At 36.3% G+C, this 17,177-nt stretch overlaps 1 protein-coding gene across 2 annotated transcripts in view; it reads left to right on the top strand.

The window, feature by feature from the left end:
- The first annotated feature begins 2,695 nt into the window (after positions 1 to 2,695).
- The window catches only part of LOC136039358 (blood vessel epicardial substance-A-like), a 44,979-nt gene continuing 30,497 nt past the window's right edge, over positions 2,696 to 17,177 (top strand). Inside the window, exons 1-2 of one of the 2 annotated variants that reach the window (XR_010620426.1) lie at positions 2,696 to 3,380; positions 10,742 to 10,899. Coding sequence is in view for 1 of the 2 variants with exons in the window: in XM_065723018.1 (XP_065579090.1) it covers positions 2,775 to 3,380; positions 10,742 to 10,899 (764 nt within the window). In the remaining variant the exon portion in view is untranslated. The remainder of the gene's footprint in view (positions 3,381 to 10,741; positions 10,900 to 17,177) is intronic. The other variant, XM_065723018.1, reaches the window with a different exon arrangement.

Raw genomic sequence — 17,177 nt, forward strand, 5'->3', positions numbered from 1 at the left:
CAGTGCTTGGAGCCAGAGAAGGGTCGCTGCCCCACCATGTTTCAGCAGTTCTGCAGGGATACCACAGATTCCTGGGGCTCGGTTGTTTTTATCTGTTTCAGAGATTTCAAGATTTCTGTAGAGGTGAAAGGGTGGTGCACACTTGCATACGGGGCCTCAGGGGTATTGGGTGCAGCTTGAAGAAGGTCAGGGTCAGGCTGGCTATCACAGTCCAGGGTTAGAAGTGAAGAGAAGTGATCCTTCCAGGCAGACAGTTGAGCCCTCTCGGCAGTGATAATATTTCCATCATTAGATATGATAGGGCCTAGGGAGGATGGCTTTCCATCTGTAAGATCCCCAAGGTGTTTGTAAAGAGAGCTTGTGTCACCCTCTCTGGCGGCCTCCTCGAGATCAGCGGCCTTTTTCTCGGTGAACAGCTTTCTGTCTCTGTGGAGGAAATTATTTCTTACGCCGTTTAGACGTCTGTAGGTAACCATGTCCTTCACTAGGCGTGCTTTACGACGCTGTTCAATAATAGCTAGAATTTCCTACGATATCCAGGACTTTTTTCTGGGCTTCAGACGACCGATAGTACTTTCGGCCGAAAGCAATACGCCGTCCTTGAATAGTTGTCATGCTTCTTCAGATCATGAAACTTGATCAAGACAGTCGAAACGGTTTGAGATGGAGACAGCATAGACCTGGCGCGTGTTGGAGTTTGCGAGATTGTTCAGGTCTAATTTGGGAGGACGGTGGTCACTTTTCTAGGCTTTCAGGCGTAGTCTAAGGTTGAAGACGACATGGCTGTGGTCAGTGTTTCCCAATTCTGCACTTTTGTAAGTTCGGCAATTAGTTACAGAAGAACGCCAGCGTCGGGACACGATTATATAGTCTAACATCTTTTTTTGTTCGTCCGTCATTCCTATATAAGGTATATTTGTGAACTTCTTTCCTTTGAAAAAGGGTGTTGGTGATCACAAGATCATGCATGTTGCACAGCTGAAGGAGCCTCAGTCCATTGTCGTTCAAGCAGTCGGGTGTTACAGGTCCTAGAACATTGTTCCAAACGCCGTCTGTATCTCTGACAGTGCCGTTGAAGTCGCCAAGAAGGGTTAAAACATCATGAGGGGATACTTTTGCTAGGATGCTAGACAGCTGGGCGTAAAAACGATCTTTCATCTCATCTGAAGCTTGGTTTGTTGGGGCGTAGCAGACAATGATGGTCCATTTTCTATGTTTGTGCTGGATTTGCGCTGTTGGTATCCCGTCTGATATTTGCTCGTAAGAAAGGAGGCACCTCCTGGTCCAAGAGTCATCGGCTTCACCGGCTTTTGCCATTGTAAGTTCATCAGTCATTGTAAACTTAAACATTAATAGATTTCTACGTGAGTATATATGTCTTAAATATCTTTAATGACGTCACCGTCATAGCAAAAATGACGACAACTAACTTCATAACGTCAGTCGACACAGAAACATGACGTCACCTGATCCACAGACAGACAACTTATTTTTATATATATAGATAGACATATATATCTATATATATTCAAAGGTGGGACACAGGGACATAACTACAATGGCGCGAAACTAATATGGCGCGTAACAACTTACGCGAGCGGGGGGGGGGGGGGCTTGGGGGGCGGGTGGAGAAGCGCCCCCACCAACTAGGTGTTAGGGTGGCGCGAAGTGCCACGTGTGTGTTGTGTGCCACGTAGTGCCACGTGTTGTGTGTGTGTGTGTGTTGACTGACGTTATGTTTGTTAGCTCAATATAGAAAATTGTCCCATTCTTGGGCGGACTTTGTAAATTTTTCAGCTCAGGGGTCCTACGTTCTCCCAATGCTCTTCGAAATGGTTTTTACATCTAATATTTACAGTTTGAATAATTTTAGAATGATCTATTTTTTTGCAACAGAGAGATTTTGGAAAGAACAAGTTTCACTTCATTTTTTTTCTTTCAATTCATTGAATACCCCCCCCCCCCAAAAAAAAAAAATGTCCCGTAAATAAATTACACTATTTTTGTAAGTCAGCCTGATATGTCCTGGGATCAGACAGCCGTTTATGACCTATATATATATTGATTAAAATAGTGAAACATTCTTTAAAATTAAGTAAAATGACCTTTTTGCACCATTATTGACAATTTCAATGAGAGACCAAGAGACAAAAATGTGCTTAGGGTGAAAAATAAAAAAAAAACTTCAATTTTTGGGCCAATATCGCAAGTGGTCATATCTTTGGGATATTTATAAATTTGTAAATCTCAGGAGTCTACATCGTACTGGTTCTCCCCGAAAGGGTTGCTACATCTAATCGATTAAATTAACTTGATTTACAATTTTGTTTATCATGATCTATAGATTTTCAACAAAGAGACATTCGAAATAAAGACTTCATTTCATTTTTTCATCTTTTATTTCATTTTTGAGAATAACATGACTGTTTTTGTTTCTTGAAGTGGGATCTATATACGATTTTTTGTTTTTAAATTGATTCAGTGTCAAAAGAGGATTTATATATCAAGCAGCTTTCAAAAGTTCCTATTAATATGCTATCGTAAGGTAGCATTTATAATGTTAAAGTGAAGCATAAACTGTTACACCCTTTTGGAAATCTCCCTCATGACTCCTCCTGGTAATGACGACGGTATCATAGTTTCCAGAGCAGAATTACATTGATCCAGCCGATGGCCTTGCAAAAGCGTATAGGCGGCGAGAATTTTTCAGAAGATGTTTTGCATCCAATCTGTGCGGACGTAAAATGAAATCAGATATCGATTAGATTGAAAAAATGAGGTTGTTTATTATTTTATGTTTTATCTACTGTGCTTCTGGCCAATATGAGGAAAGTGAGAGTACTTCAGATTATGAAGATGGATATTCTGATGTAGACTATAACGAGAATCATAGAGACGGGCCAGGAGGAGGTATAGATCTAACTGACATTTTGGATAATGGAAATGAAGCAAAAAAGTTTCTGGATGCATTAGAAAATAATAGCACTAACGATGTGGATGATATTGAGGGAGATCCCTTTAGTCTAATTCCAAAGATGAACTTCACACAAAATACAAGCGTCCCTGAATGGTGGGAGCCAATGTTCTGGTCCAGAAGTACCCCTTGTGACGAGTGGGGCCCATTGAATCACTACTTTTTTCATATTGCGAATATTTTTCTATTATTTTCATACCTTGCACCGAATTCAATTTATGGTTTATTATACTTGAGGTTTATGGTTGCCACTGGTTGTGTGTTTTTTTCTCTATGGGGATATTTCATTCTATGTGCATTTGATACATTCTTCTGGAACGTTATTTTATCAGGAATTAATTTAATTTGCATTGCATCTATGTTATGGTATTTGAAACCAGTCTGTCTACCACCTGAGTTGAATGAGGTAAGTATTTTTTTTTAACTTGTTCTTATGATTTATGACGCCCCTAGGCTCGTATTAGGCCTACTTTGTAGCTAAAATTCACCGCCTTAAACCTTAGTAGCAATTACATAAAAAAAACTAGTTTTTTTAACTGAAAGTAAGGAGCGACATTAAAACTTAAAACGATCAGAAATTACTCCGTATATGAAATGGATTGTCCCCTCCGCAATCCCTCGCTCTTTACGCTAAAGCTTTTAATTGTTTTAAAAAGCAGAATTGTGGCAAAGAGTCAAACTTTAGCGTAAAGAGCGAGGGATTGCGGAGGGGACAATCCATTTCATATACGGAGTAATTTCTGTTCATTTTAAATTTTAATGTCGCTCCTTACTTTCAGTTAAAAAAACTAGTTTTTTTTATGTAATTTCTGAACGTTTTTGAATTAATGCATGTTTGATTTTGACTCTCCACACGTAAACTATTCAGATGAAATTTGCATATTAATTCCTTTTTTGGCTAAATGGCTTTCTCTTAGGCACTAGAACTTTTCATTTCCGTTAGAATGAGCCCTCTTGCGACATTCTAGGACTACTTAGTCGATACGATGACCCCTGGGAAAAAAAAACAACAAATAAACAAATAAACACGCACCCGTGATCTGTCTTCTGGCAAAAAATACAAAATTCCACATTTTTGTAGATAGGAGCTTGAAACTTCTACAGTAGGGTTCTCTGATACGCTGAATCTGATGGTGTCAATTTTCTCAGGCTCGTAACTTTTGATGGGTAAGACTAAACTTGATGAAACTTATATATTTAAAATCAGCATTAAAATGCAATTCTTTTGATGTAGCTATTGATTTCAAAATTCAATTTTTTAGAGTTTTGGTTACTATTGAGCCGGGTCGCTCCTTACTACAGTTCGTTACCACGAACTGTTTGATAAAGTAAGTTTAAGCTCTTGCAAAGCTTATTATGCTTTAAATATAAAGCTTATATTTTTAAATGTGTTGTAGCGTCTGGCTTTCGCTTATAGCCAGTTTCTGTGTTTTACGGTGATTTTGGGTTATCGCATATTGCATATGCTGATGATTTCCTTCTATTAAGCGGGAGTCGTAGAAGTTGAATGGTAAATTTTTCTCATTCAAAGTCATCTCCTGAGTCTGTTAGACTTTCTTTTAACCTCCAAAGTGTGAGTTTATATGTTTTAATAGCCAATACACTGTAGCCCCATTAGTTATTGAAAATATTTCTCTTCCATGTTCTTCACAAGTAAATTGGCTTGGTATCTCTCTTGGAAGTTCATTATATTTTATATGTCCACATTTAATCAAAGGTGCTATTAAAAATATTCATATTGCTTATGGAAAGATATTGCGCATAAGCAGATATAATCGAAAGGGTCACTGCAGATTCTAACATAGTTTTGCTTCACCAGCAATCCTTTTTCTGTCCAGTACCTCGTATTTACTTAGGAAAAAGCATCTCTCCACAATTCGAATAGCATATTTTAAATATTGCAAACTGTTTGCTTTATTTACCACGGTGGTATTGCAATAGGGATATACTTGAACGATTTGAGTATTTAGATATGCCTTCGAAAATTAAGGATCTTATTAAATTTATGTGTCAAAGCACGTGGATTAGATTGTGTGATTATGACCCTCTTTTTCGTTTTTTTCTCCCTGAGGTGTGATGAGTTTTTATTTTTTGGTCGTTTTGTTAATTTCGTTTCCTTTTTCTTTTCTCCGTGTTATCTAATGTTATCTGTGTTATCTTTGTGCGCTAAAAACAAATGGTGATAATGATGAATGTGAAAAATGAGCGGTGGTCTGTGCTGTTTTTGTAAACATTTCTAGTTTTTAGTTCAGCATTACTTCGTCTGTTCTACGGAACTGTTAGTCTATTTTATTATACTTTTTTTTCTTTCTTATATTAGCTCTGTTGTACTTGCTATTGTTGATTTACGTGTACTTTTTTTCTGCTTTGTTTATTAATTTTTTTCTCTGTACTCTGCTGTTTATACTTTTGTATGTTGGTGGGCAATAAATATAACAATAATAATAATAATAATAATAATAATAATAATAATAATAATAATAATAATAATAATAATGATAATAATAATAATAATAATAATAATAATAATAATAATAATAATAATAATAAAGAATAGAAATATTTCAAAAAAATTGAAACATACTGTAACACAAACCTTAAGGGTAATAAGGTCAGTGCTTTGGGTATCTTTGGGTTTTTTTTATAACAAAGAAAATGAAGGAAAATGATCATGCTCTCACCGTGAATAGTCCATTATCTTGTTATACATGTACTCCCTGCCGAGTCGTCAAAAATAGGTAGGGGTATTGAAGCCCCCACGGGAATGTGTTCAACCAGTCGATAGAAATAGTCGAGTCCCTAAAATTCAGTGTGAAACCCCATAACTTTAACGATTTATAAGGGGGTTTTTCTGTGATTATTATATTTTTACTGATACAACCGCAATTTTATTGAATTTTTGGTGTCGATTGATAAAATATTCAGCAAAATTATATTGCTGAATTTATTTCGGTCTCCTGCCCACATTTTGGCAAGGAACGCCTCTCTTTCCATTACTGTAATATAAAATTTAGATGGAAGTAACAGCCCTTGCTATATTCTAAGAGCTAAGAACAAAAAGATGATTTTCTAACATATCTATATGACTGCACTCCCAGCAGGGCCAGACTTAAGACTTTGGCATCCCTAGGCCCAAGAATTTGTTTATCGGGGAGACACAGAGATTTACGGGGATATCTCCGAAAATTTGGGGATAGTGGAAGCCCTGGACAGAAGGTAACTGATGAGTGATGGGCCAAAGTAATGCAAGAGAGGTGATACTTAGCTCTCAACTGTCATTCTTGGAAGATATCTGACAGTTTGTAAGCGGCTAAGGAATTCATGTGTTGTTTTAAAATAATTTTTCCGTGAACAGGCAGCGCAGCAGCAGATTATACCTGACATTTTGACGACAAATCACATCAGTTCAGTTTTTGTTAAGAAAGTCGCTCAATGTTTTTGTTTGTGCCTCTTGGCTTTATGGTGTTCCTAGGCCCGGGCTTCGCGAGTCTATGTGTAATTTCTGGCCTGAATCCCAGACAATTGTTTCCCGGGTGAATGAATTACGAATGCATAATTTACCCTGGATACATGTACCTAGATGAAATTTGTGCAACAAACCAAAGAAGTTTAGAATTTAAATCTTAATTGGAAAAAAGTTTGAAGACAATCCAATTTACATTCTTGATGACAATAAAACTTCAATTATGAAAAAATGATATGTAACAACGGACGTAAAAAGGGGGCCTTAGAGCTCAAACTTCCCCTCTAAAATCCCAAAATTTTCTAAATAACTGTACACGTTTTACTCAACTTATCAAGTAAAATTATCCATAAAATCAGTAGATGAAGCATAAAGCATAGCAAAGCATAAACAACGATAATAATTATTGTCTTTTCTTTTAAAAATCTGTTACAAATTCATGGCGTTTGTTTTCTTTCCGCACATTAGGGAGGAAACATCAAATTAGGTATGCACATTTTTTCTACATGTAGCTTTTTTGTACATTTTTTACATTTTTACATTTTTTTTCTGTACATTTTTTTTTTACATGTAGCTTGAGGAAAGGCCTGGTTAGAAGGTTAAGAGAAATACCAGGTTTTTTTCAGGTGCTCCTCGAATCCTGCCGCCCCACTTCAAAGAATCCGAAATATGTCCTGAAGGGGGTGTTGTAATACTGTTTGGATATTTTAGAACTTTTAAATGAGAGATTAGATGCACCGTCAGTGTCTATTTTCCAATTTTGTACAATGATGCATGCACCATTCTTTCTCTGACGGGCTATCTCTACCTGTTCCATCGTTTGCCAAGCCAACTTGGCAAACATGCAGAAAATTGGTAAGGTCAGAGTAGCGTGCCTACATGAGGAGACACCACGGACTGAGTATTTGAAGAACAGCACTGGGAGACACTGCACCGTAACTTATAATAGCGTCTTGAAGGAGTGTATTGATTCCTTTAATACGAAGCTCAGCACACACCTCTACTGTGTTACCGCACCCTAAATTTATAGCGACCTGGTGCTATGAATTTTGCTAAAAAAGAAAAAGACGAAAAAAGTCACTTAATTTCTTATATTCAGCCTAAATCCTAACGCCCGTAATTTTGTTCAGTCAAATATCAAAGCAGAAGTTCATATATGGGTAATTAAGATCTAAGGATCAAAAAAAAAGTTTTGAGCAAAAATGTGAAAAAATGCAGAATGTACATTTTAAAAACTTTAAAGCGGAACTAGATAATTTTTGGAGTGAATGTTCTAGGCATCGTTCAATTTAAACCCAATTCTTAAGGTCAAAGTCATTTGTTCCAGTGAAAATATTCATGTAAGCAACAATTAACATAAATTTTCTAATTAATCATTCTTTTAACACATATGAGCTTTGTTCCCATTGTATGACACAGAAAGGAGGCCGAATCTCAGTATATTTAACCTTCATCTCGCACTCGTCAATTTTAAATTAAAGAAAAGCCGCGCCTAGCAAACCTGATGTGAAGAAAATAGCAAATTTTTATAGAAGAATCAACCTACGCAAGGACAACTATGCGAAATATCTTGGATATATGTATATTTGGAAACCAGTTGGCAAAAGTGTTCAGGCAATGAACCCTGTATATGCTTGTCCGAAAGTACCTAAGTGGATAGGTAGAAATATACTTTATCTTAGTTTATTGACACCTTAATACAAGTTTAGAATTGATTCCCATCCATTTTTCATTAGACTCTTAGAAATTAGATTTCTAATATTTTAGTTTATTGACACCTTAATGAAAGTTTAGAATTTATTCTAAACAATATAAACAATTTATTCTAAAAATATAATTCAATAGAAGAACTGGAAACATTCTATTTAGCCTGGGTAGAGTGGCGTAAAACAAAAACGAAGAAAATATGGAAAAAAAACTAGACAAAACTAGACGAGAGTATTTTGAAACCAGAGAATAAAACGAAAAAACAAAGCAGACGTTCTTTAAAGATTTCTGATAAGCCCTTCTCAATGCAAAACAGAATATTACGGCTTATAGTAACGAAGTGTAAGAGATGAGCGACACGGCGCAATCTCGGCGCAAAGCGAAATCGAAGCGACACGGCGCAAAATCGAAATCATCAAAAGAATTGTCTTTTCATGCTGATTCCAAACAGCCTATATAAGATTATGTTTAATGTTATCCATTAAAAGCTAAAAGCTTGAGGAAATTTGCCTGATTTTTGAAAAAGGGGATAAGTGATCATAATAAATATCACACCATCAGCATAAGCATATTAGAGAGCCCTACTTTAGAGGTTTCAAGCTCCCATCTACAAAAATGGGGAATTTTGTATTTTTTTTTTACCAGAAGACAGAATAGGGATGCGTATTTATTTTTATTTTTTCTCAGTGGTGATCAGATCACATCAATTGTCTCAGAAGAAATGGAGAGAGCTCATTCGAATGGAAGCATAAGCCCTAGTACCCTTTTTAAGCGAATCAAAAGAATGAAGAGTAACTACCCCTCCTCATCCCACGCCCATTTTATATCAGATCAACATTTTAAGACAACCTTTTGATTCATCATAGTTGAAAGTCCATGCTTTTGGTGATGACATGACCGTCCATAATTTCTGGGGAATGGATTGTAAGTTACGGAATTTGCCAATTTTGTTATATAGTATTTGTTACTGGGAAACAATCGGAAATTTTTCGGGGTAATTTTGTGCAGGGAGGATGGGGTAGCTTTTTCATGGGGATAATTTCACGTGGAGAGGAAAATTTCAAGGAGGGGTTTTCCAGGATAAATGTGTTACGGGGAAGGGAATCCCTGACTTGATTTAAAAGTGGTCGGAAATTAAATAAAAAAGTAAGGTTTTTCGACTGAAAGGAAACAGCAACTTTAAAACTTAAAACTAACAGAAATTATTCTGTATATGAGGGGGGCTGCTCCTTCCTCAATCCTCGCTCTTTACACTAAAGTCTGACTTGTTGTCCTGGTTCCTTTGGAAAGACTAATCATGCACATGGTAGTTGATTTTGAATCTGAGTTGATTTTGAACTCAGTTTTCTACATGAAGATTTTCTGGGGGCATTGTCTGAATTCACTGGGGTTTGAATTCTCTGGGGTAATTTTCTTTAGAGTGGGATTTTTCAAGGGAGAAATTTCCATTGGGAGATGTTACCAGGAATAATTCTCCATAGGATTTTCTGCGAGAAAGGCTTTTCATTGGAGAGGGGAGGGAGTCTGGGACAAGGATTCGCAAAGGAGAGATTTCTGGTGTGAGTTAAAAAATGATCAGAAATCAAGAGAACTTTCCCAAAGTAATGTTAGACCACTGACTTTTACAGTTAAGGCAGTATCAAGGTTCCATAATTTGGGTAATTTGTTTAAAAAAAAGAAAACATAAGCAAATCCTCCAGAGCTATTGCTTGCACATAGGGTGTTGAATCAAGGTTTTAGTAGCTGGGAGTCTTGTAGTACTTCGAAGAAGTCTAGTAGCACCTAGACCAACAAATCCCAGCACCGTAACATTCCTCGGGGGAAGCCTGACGGTAGTCATGTGAAAACTGAATTTCAAATGATTCTAGCTACTCTTACACAACGGAATATCTGTCCTGAAACTCGGAATATCTGTCTAGTAGGTCTCTTTGGCCCCAACTGTATATGATCTGGGGAATTACTTTGCTTCGGCGACAGCTCATTCTTCCGCTAATAAGTTACATCATATGCTGCACTGGATTGCATCAACTTGATGGGAATTTTACGAAATTTTTATTTGTACTGCTATGGTTGCAAAAATATCAAGGATCTGACATGGTAATGACAGTGCCCAGGTCATCGCAGTTGAAAGTACAAATCACCGGTTATCATTACCACAGAGTAGCCTGAACTTACATCCTCTGTTTCTATTGGAGCATATCATTGGCACTGAACTTTAAGATCACTGGAAGGAGAGATAGATACTTTATTAGTGACTGAACCGGAAACCCGATATTTTACATCTACAACCAAAAAAAACTGAAAATAACGCTAAAAAGAGAGAAATGAACACAACAAAAGCCAGAAAGGAAAATTAAAAAAGGACTACGACCCAAATAATAAGCATATCACTTTAGAAATCAATTAGGAATATTGATCAAATCGGACTGTATCAATAAGAAATTGTATCACTAGAGACCGGTGGAAGGATAGATTAAGAAACAAAAGACAGAAGCAAACTTGATTAGAATTAAATATACAGATAGATAATTTGAAATTCATCACATTTTTCAAGTAACCCAAGAATGCTAAGAATTCCAGCTAAATGTCTATTGCAGGTCTATGAAACTCTGTTCAAGCCTTTAAAAGTCTCAAAGCAGCAGTTTAAAAAAACAGTTGGGTGTATCAAAGAATTTCGTGAGATCCAAGACCACAGGCATCATGCCGAAGAAAAAGTCACGAACATCGAAACTTTGTCACTTTTGCTTCGAGGGAGGTAAGTTCTTCTTATGCGAAATCTAAAATTTGAGCTTGACTATGTTAGGGAATAGTTTCGATTTTTGATTATATTAGAAGCTGTTGTATTAGGTCTTAAAAGCTAAATTAATACGTGCTATAAATCAAAGGAAATATTTTGTCTTATATGAAAGACTGATTTTTTTAGTAACTAAACCCGTAAAACGCTTCCCAATTTTGGTAGCCAAACATATTTGATTAAAACAAGATATGCTTCTGCAAATTACCAAGCCTAAAACCAAAATTTCCCCGTTTAGCAGGTGATTCTTCTGCCACAGGGAACTCCTTCCAACGTCGAAATACCTCGATTGTATACACACAAATTGTTTTTCTTTAAACCTTGTTGTTAATCAACTGTTGAAAAAACAACATTTTTTTAACACAAAGTAAGGAGCAATATCAAACAGTTCGTGGTAACGAACTGTAGTAAGGAGCGACCCGGCACAATAGTAACCAAAACTCTAAAAAACGGAATTCTGTTACCAATAGTTACATCAAAAGAATCGCATTTTAATACTGATTTTAAATATATAAGTTTCATCAAGTTTAGTCCTACCCATCAGAAGTTACGAGCCTGAGAAAATTTGCCCTATTTTAGAAAATAGGGGAAAACATCCCCTAAAAGTCGTAGAATCTTAACGAAAATCACACCATCAGATTCAGCGTATCAGAGAACCCTACTGTACAAGTTCCAGCTGCTACCTACAAAAATGTGGAATTTTGTCACCAGAAGACAAATCACGGATGCGTGTTTATTTGTTTGTTTGTTTTTGTTTTTCAGGGGTGATCGTATCGACTGAGTGGTCCTAGAATTTTGTGAAAGGGCTCATTCGAACGGAAATGAAAAGTTCTAGTGCCCATTTTAAGTGACCAAAAAATTAGAGGGCACCTAGGCCCCCTCCCACGCTCATTTTTTCCCAAAGTCATCGGATCAAAATTCTGAGATAGCCATTTTATTCAGCATAGTCGAAAAACCTTATAACTATGTCTTTGGGGACGACTTACTCCCCCACAGTCTCCGGGGGAGGGGCTTCCCCGTTAGTTACAAATTTTAACCAGTGTTTGCATATAGTAATGGTTTTTGGGGAGTGTACAGACGTTTTCAGGGGGATTTTTGGTTGGGAGGGGGTTTAGAAGAGGGGGTTATGTGGGGGATACTTTCCATGGAGGAATTTGTCATGGGGCAAGAAGATTTCCATAAAGGGGGCGCAGCATTTTCTAGCATTATTTAAAAAAACAATGAAAAAATAAATATGCAAAAGTTTTTTCAACTGAAAGTAAGGAGTAGCATTAAAAATTAAAACGAACAGAAAATATTACGCATGTAAGGGGTTCACCTCCTCCTAATACTTCAGTCTTTACGCTAAAGCTTTTTTAGTAATTTCAACTGTTTATTCTACGGCCTTTGTGATTCAGGGGACAAAATTTAAGCTTTAGTGTAAAGAGCGAGGTATTGACGAGTGAGTGAACCCTCTCATATACATAATAAAAACGTACGAATATAGAAGTTTGTTACGTAAGCTAATTCGTAAGTTACATATATCTTTTACTAATGAAAACGTTCGTTATAAAACTAAAAGTTCTAGTTGCCTTTTTAAGTACCCAAGAAATTGGAGGGCAACTGGGCCTCCTCCCCTTCCTTTTTTCTCAAAATTATTCGATCAAAACTATCGGAAAGCCATTTAGTCAAATAAATAAATATGCAAATTTCGCTTTAATTATTCATCTGCGGAGAGCCGAAATCAAAATATGGATTAAATAAAAAACATTCAGAAATTAAATAAAAAAACGAGTTTTTTAACTGAAAGTAAGGAGCAACATTAAAACATAAAAAGAACAGAAATTACCCCGTATATGAAAGGGGCTGTTCCCTCTTCAACGCCCTGCTCTTTACGCTAAAGTTTTTACTGTTTTAAAAATTAGAGTTTAGAGAAAGAGTCGAACTTTAGCGCAAAGAGCAGGGCGTTGAAGAGGGAACAGCTCCTTTTTTGCTGTAGCAAAAACATATTTTTTGCCATAGCAAAAAACAGCAAATTTGCAGTCTCCGGTTTTCGTCGTCATTACCTCTAGGATTCGAATTGGCCAGAGGGGATAGTCCGCAAATTTGGCTAGGAATAAATCACCGATTTTAATGTTCGCAGGATTCATGCCTAGTAAATGAAAGATTATAAAGTGAAAGAAACTTATCTTTCCGTGAGGGCCGAACCTCACTATATATCCAAGTGAACAATCAGTCCAAACTGTGCGAGGTCAGCCCAACTGCTAATCCTTCTCGAAACTAAAAAGTGTAAATAACGTGCAGGCAAATTATATTCAATTTTCTCTACAAATCACACTTGATTATCATATCTAATTTTCTCAATTCAAAACGCCAAAAATCCGATTGTGTGATAAATTCAAGTATCAGATTGCACAATTTCTGTAGTCACTGAATTAATTCATGGCTAAGGAATCAGGTTCAAACAATTCAAAAGTTCAAACAGGTGTAATCCCTTTGAGAGCTAGTTCAATACTGCAGCATATCAGTATACTGCAGGCATCTTCTTTGAATTAAATTCACTTTTTCGGTAATCTCGGTTATAACGTTTTTTTCTGTTATTTTGAGAAATAGAAACATTCAGATCAAAATAAAGATTTTTAATTTTATAAATGGCTTAAGAATATTAAGTGGAAACTTTCAGGGCATGATGAGGGGGATGTACAACTGACGAAAAGGCAATATGCGCATACTTCCTTATATAAAATTACTCCGTATATGAAAGGGGCTTTTCCTCCTCAACGCCCCGCTCTTTACGCTAAAGTTTGACTCTTTCTCTTAACTCTACCTCTTAAAACAGTAAAAACCTTTAGCGTAAAGAGCGGGGCGTTGAAGAGGAAAAGCCTATGGAAAAACCCCACTATTTTTGCCAGATCTCTCTTCTGGCAAAAATAGCAAAATTTCACATTTTTGCAGATAAGAGGTTGAAACTTCTACAATAAGGCCCTTTGATACGCTGAATACGATGGTGTGGTTTTCATTCAGATTTCTTAAATTTTAGGGGATGTTTCCCCCAATTTAAAAAATCCGGTGAATTTTCTTAGGCTCGCAACTTTTGATGGGTAGCACTAAGTAAAGTAAGTAAGTAAGACGGCACAAGATCCTTAAGGTCCAAACCGGCGGTGCTGATCTTCCTTTCATGGCCCTTCAGCCAGGAAGTGCAATGGGCGGTCACAATGGGGGTAGCACTAAAGCTGATGAATTTTGTATATTTGGAATCAGCATAATAAACTGATTCTTTCCTTAGTCGATTCGCTCCTTACCTACAGTTCGTTACCACGAACTGTTTGATTCAATATAAATCACCCTTACAAACTTTCCCGTTGCACCTTTCAACTGTAAGAGGATAGAGGACTCTAAGAGCAGGAAAGATGATAGATCGCCGAAGATTGTCCTTTCGGCCAACCCTCTATGGCTAAATGGAAAGCAGGTCGCCCTCGTCTGGGATGGGAGGATGTTACAAAGAAAGATTTAAAAGAAGTAGGAACTTCCCTGTTTGGGTATAAAGAGGGAGGCTTTGAATAGATTGGGATGGAGGAGAAGCGTGTGTAGCTGTGTTGGCCTCATGTAGCTTGGTGCTGCGGTGACTTGTAGATAAAATGTAGTGATAAAATTATGTGGCTTTACAGCTTCCTTAGACACCCCATTCTAACCCTTTTTTTAAATACTCAAAATTACATAACTGGACTCTTTATGATAAAATTTTGACTATTCAAATTTGAGAAACTACAATTTATTATCTTGAAACTAGCCTTAATTCCTCGAAATTACCATAGTACCTAAAATTTATAACTTTTAACAAGCTACAACTATAATTGAAAAAAAAAATCCATTTTAAAACTTAATGTTCACTGAAAGCTGAGATTCCTTGAGTTTTTGCAAAAAAGTGATTGTGTGCTAAAAATTATCAATACCATGGTTATTATAAGGCCATTGACAAATTAGTATTGTGCAAATTAGTCATACAATTTTTGCTCCCAAGACAAAATCATGTTTTTTTGGGGTCAGTTTCGTGCTTTAAGTAAAGTGCTAGTTTTTAGAATTTTACAGTTATTGGAAAACTATCACGAGTCAGTTTATTCGAGCTATTTGTTTTTAGATATATCTGTATAATCACCGAAGATATAATTTTGTTTTGTTTTAGGGTTAATCTTCGCTCTTAACTCCGTAAAAAAAACTATGTTTCTTTAAAAATTAATCCAAGAAAAGAAAAATAGCTTTGAAATAATGGTTTGCTCTTTACTAGGTTCCAGTTAAGAATAGGCTAGATACTAAAACACTAAAGAAAAAAAAGAAAATCATACTAAAGATAGCACCTAAGTAAGCAAAAGCGGATCAAATATTCAATAGACAAGCCATAATTCACTGGAAAAGTAGAAGATAAAAAAAGGAATAAAAGGTAATAGTAGCCTGAAAAGAAAGAAGAAAGAACCAGAAGAATAGATTTCTTATATTCAGGATTATTTAACCAGGATTATCAAACAGTTCGTGGTAGCGAACTGTAGTAAGGAGCGACCCGGCTCAATAGTAAACGAAACTCTAAAAAACGGAATTTCGATGCTAAAAGATATATCTAAAGAATCGGATTTTTATGCTGATTTTAAATATATATGTTTCATCAAATTTAGTCTTTGTCATCAAAAGTTACAAGCCTGAGAAAATTTGCCTTATTTTGGAAAATAGGGAGTAACACCCCCTAAAAATCATAGGATCTTAACACAACTCGCACCGAAAATTATCACAACTCGCACCGAAAATTATCGAAAATTACACCATCGCATTCAGCGTGTCAGAGAACCCTATAGAAAAAATTTCAAGGTCCAATCTACAAAAAAGTGGAATTTCGTATTTTTTGCCAGAAGACAAATCACGGGTGCGTGTTTATTTGTTTGTTTGTTTTTTTTTTCCCAGGGATCATCGTATCGACCAAGTGGTCCTAGAGTGTTGCAAGAGGGTTCATTATAACGGAAATGAAAAGTTCTAGTGCCCTTTTTAAGTGACCAAAAAATTGGAGGGCACCTAGGCCCCCTCCCACGCTCATTTTTTCCCAAAGTTAACGGATCAAAATTTTGAGATAGCCATTTTGTTCCGCATAGTCGAAAACCATAACAGCTATGTCTTTGGGGATTACTTACCCCCCAGAGTCCCTGGGGGAGGGGCTGCAAGTTACAAACTTTGACCAATGTTTACATACAGTAATGGTTACAGCCATAAGTAAATATCCTTTAAAAAGTAAGTTTTAAAAAGAAGTAAATTTACCTTACAATTTACCAGTAAGAACATGAATTGTTTATGATTAGAATTTCTTCCGACCTAAAGAAGGCCAGTATGGTCCATAAAAAAGTGATTAGGGTCCCCAAGCTTAATGGCTTAGGATAATAATCACATCAATTCATATATAGGGTTTTTCACGCAAAACTTTCCATGTTTAATTCATATTATGGGGAATACAACACAAGTTGAAACTTCTAGAGAATGTTGAGGTGGATTTAAAACTAAGTCAAAATATAATATACTTCTGCATCTAGGGTATCTAAATCATATACCTACAATATCTCAAGAACGGCTAACAACACTTAGTTAAAACTTTCAGGCTATAATGAAGGGTACGTTGGGCTATATCAAAAGGCACTATGTACATCGGAGTTCTTACATTGCGCTCCAATCACTTCTGACAATTAAAGAAAACTCTAGAAATTTTAATGCGTCGTTAGAATATTAACTGTATAAAATGTTTTTTCTACTTAAATTAGGGAGCAACATTAAAACTTAAAACGAACAAAAATTAGCCCGTATATTAGGAGGATGGCCCCTCCTCAATGCCTCTCTTTTCATGCTAAAGTTTTTAAAGCACTTTTAAAAAATGTTTCGATTCTAATTACACAGCCCTTTTGTTTCAGGAATCGTTCTTAAAGAATTGAGACAAAAGGTTGAACTTTTGTGCCAAGACCGTGGTATATGTTTCTTTTTAAGTTTTAATGTTGCACGTTACTTTCAGTAGAAAAACTTTATTTAATTCTGAATAATTAATTTCGTATCGTTTTTCAAATAAAACCAGGAAATATGCCCCTTCCCCTCCGTGGATTATCCCTCCACGAGCAACTCCCCCATAGAAATTTCCTCCCATATAAAATTTGTCCACTCTAAATTTGCCCCCGGATAATTTTATCTTTGCTGCGAATTCCCCCCGGAAAATTTCTTGCTGATGATTCCACCTGAAA

Source organism: Artemia franciscana, chromosome 19 (genome assembly GCF_032884065.1).
Source record: "Artemia franciscana chromosome 19, ASM3288406v1, whole genome shotgun sequence".
Lineage (NCBI taxonomy): Eukaryota > Metazoa > Arthropoda > Branchiopoda > Anostraca > Artemiidae > Artemia > Artemia franciscana.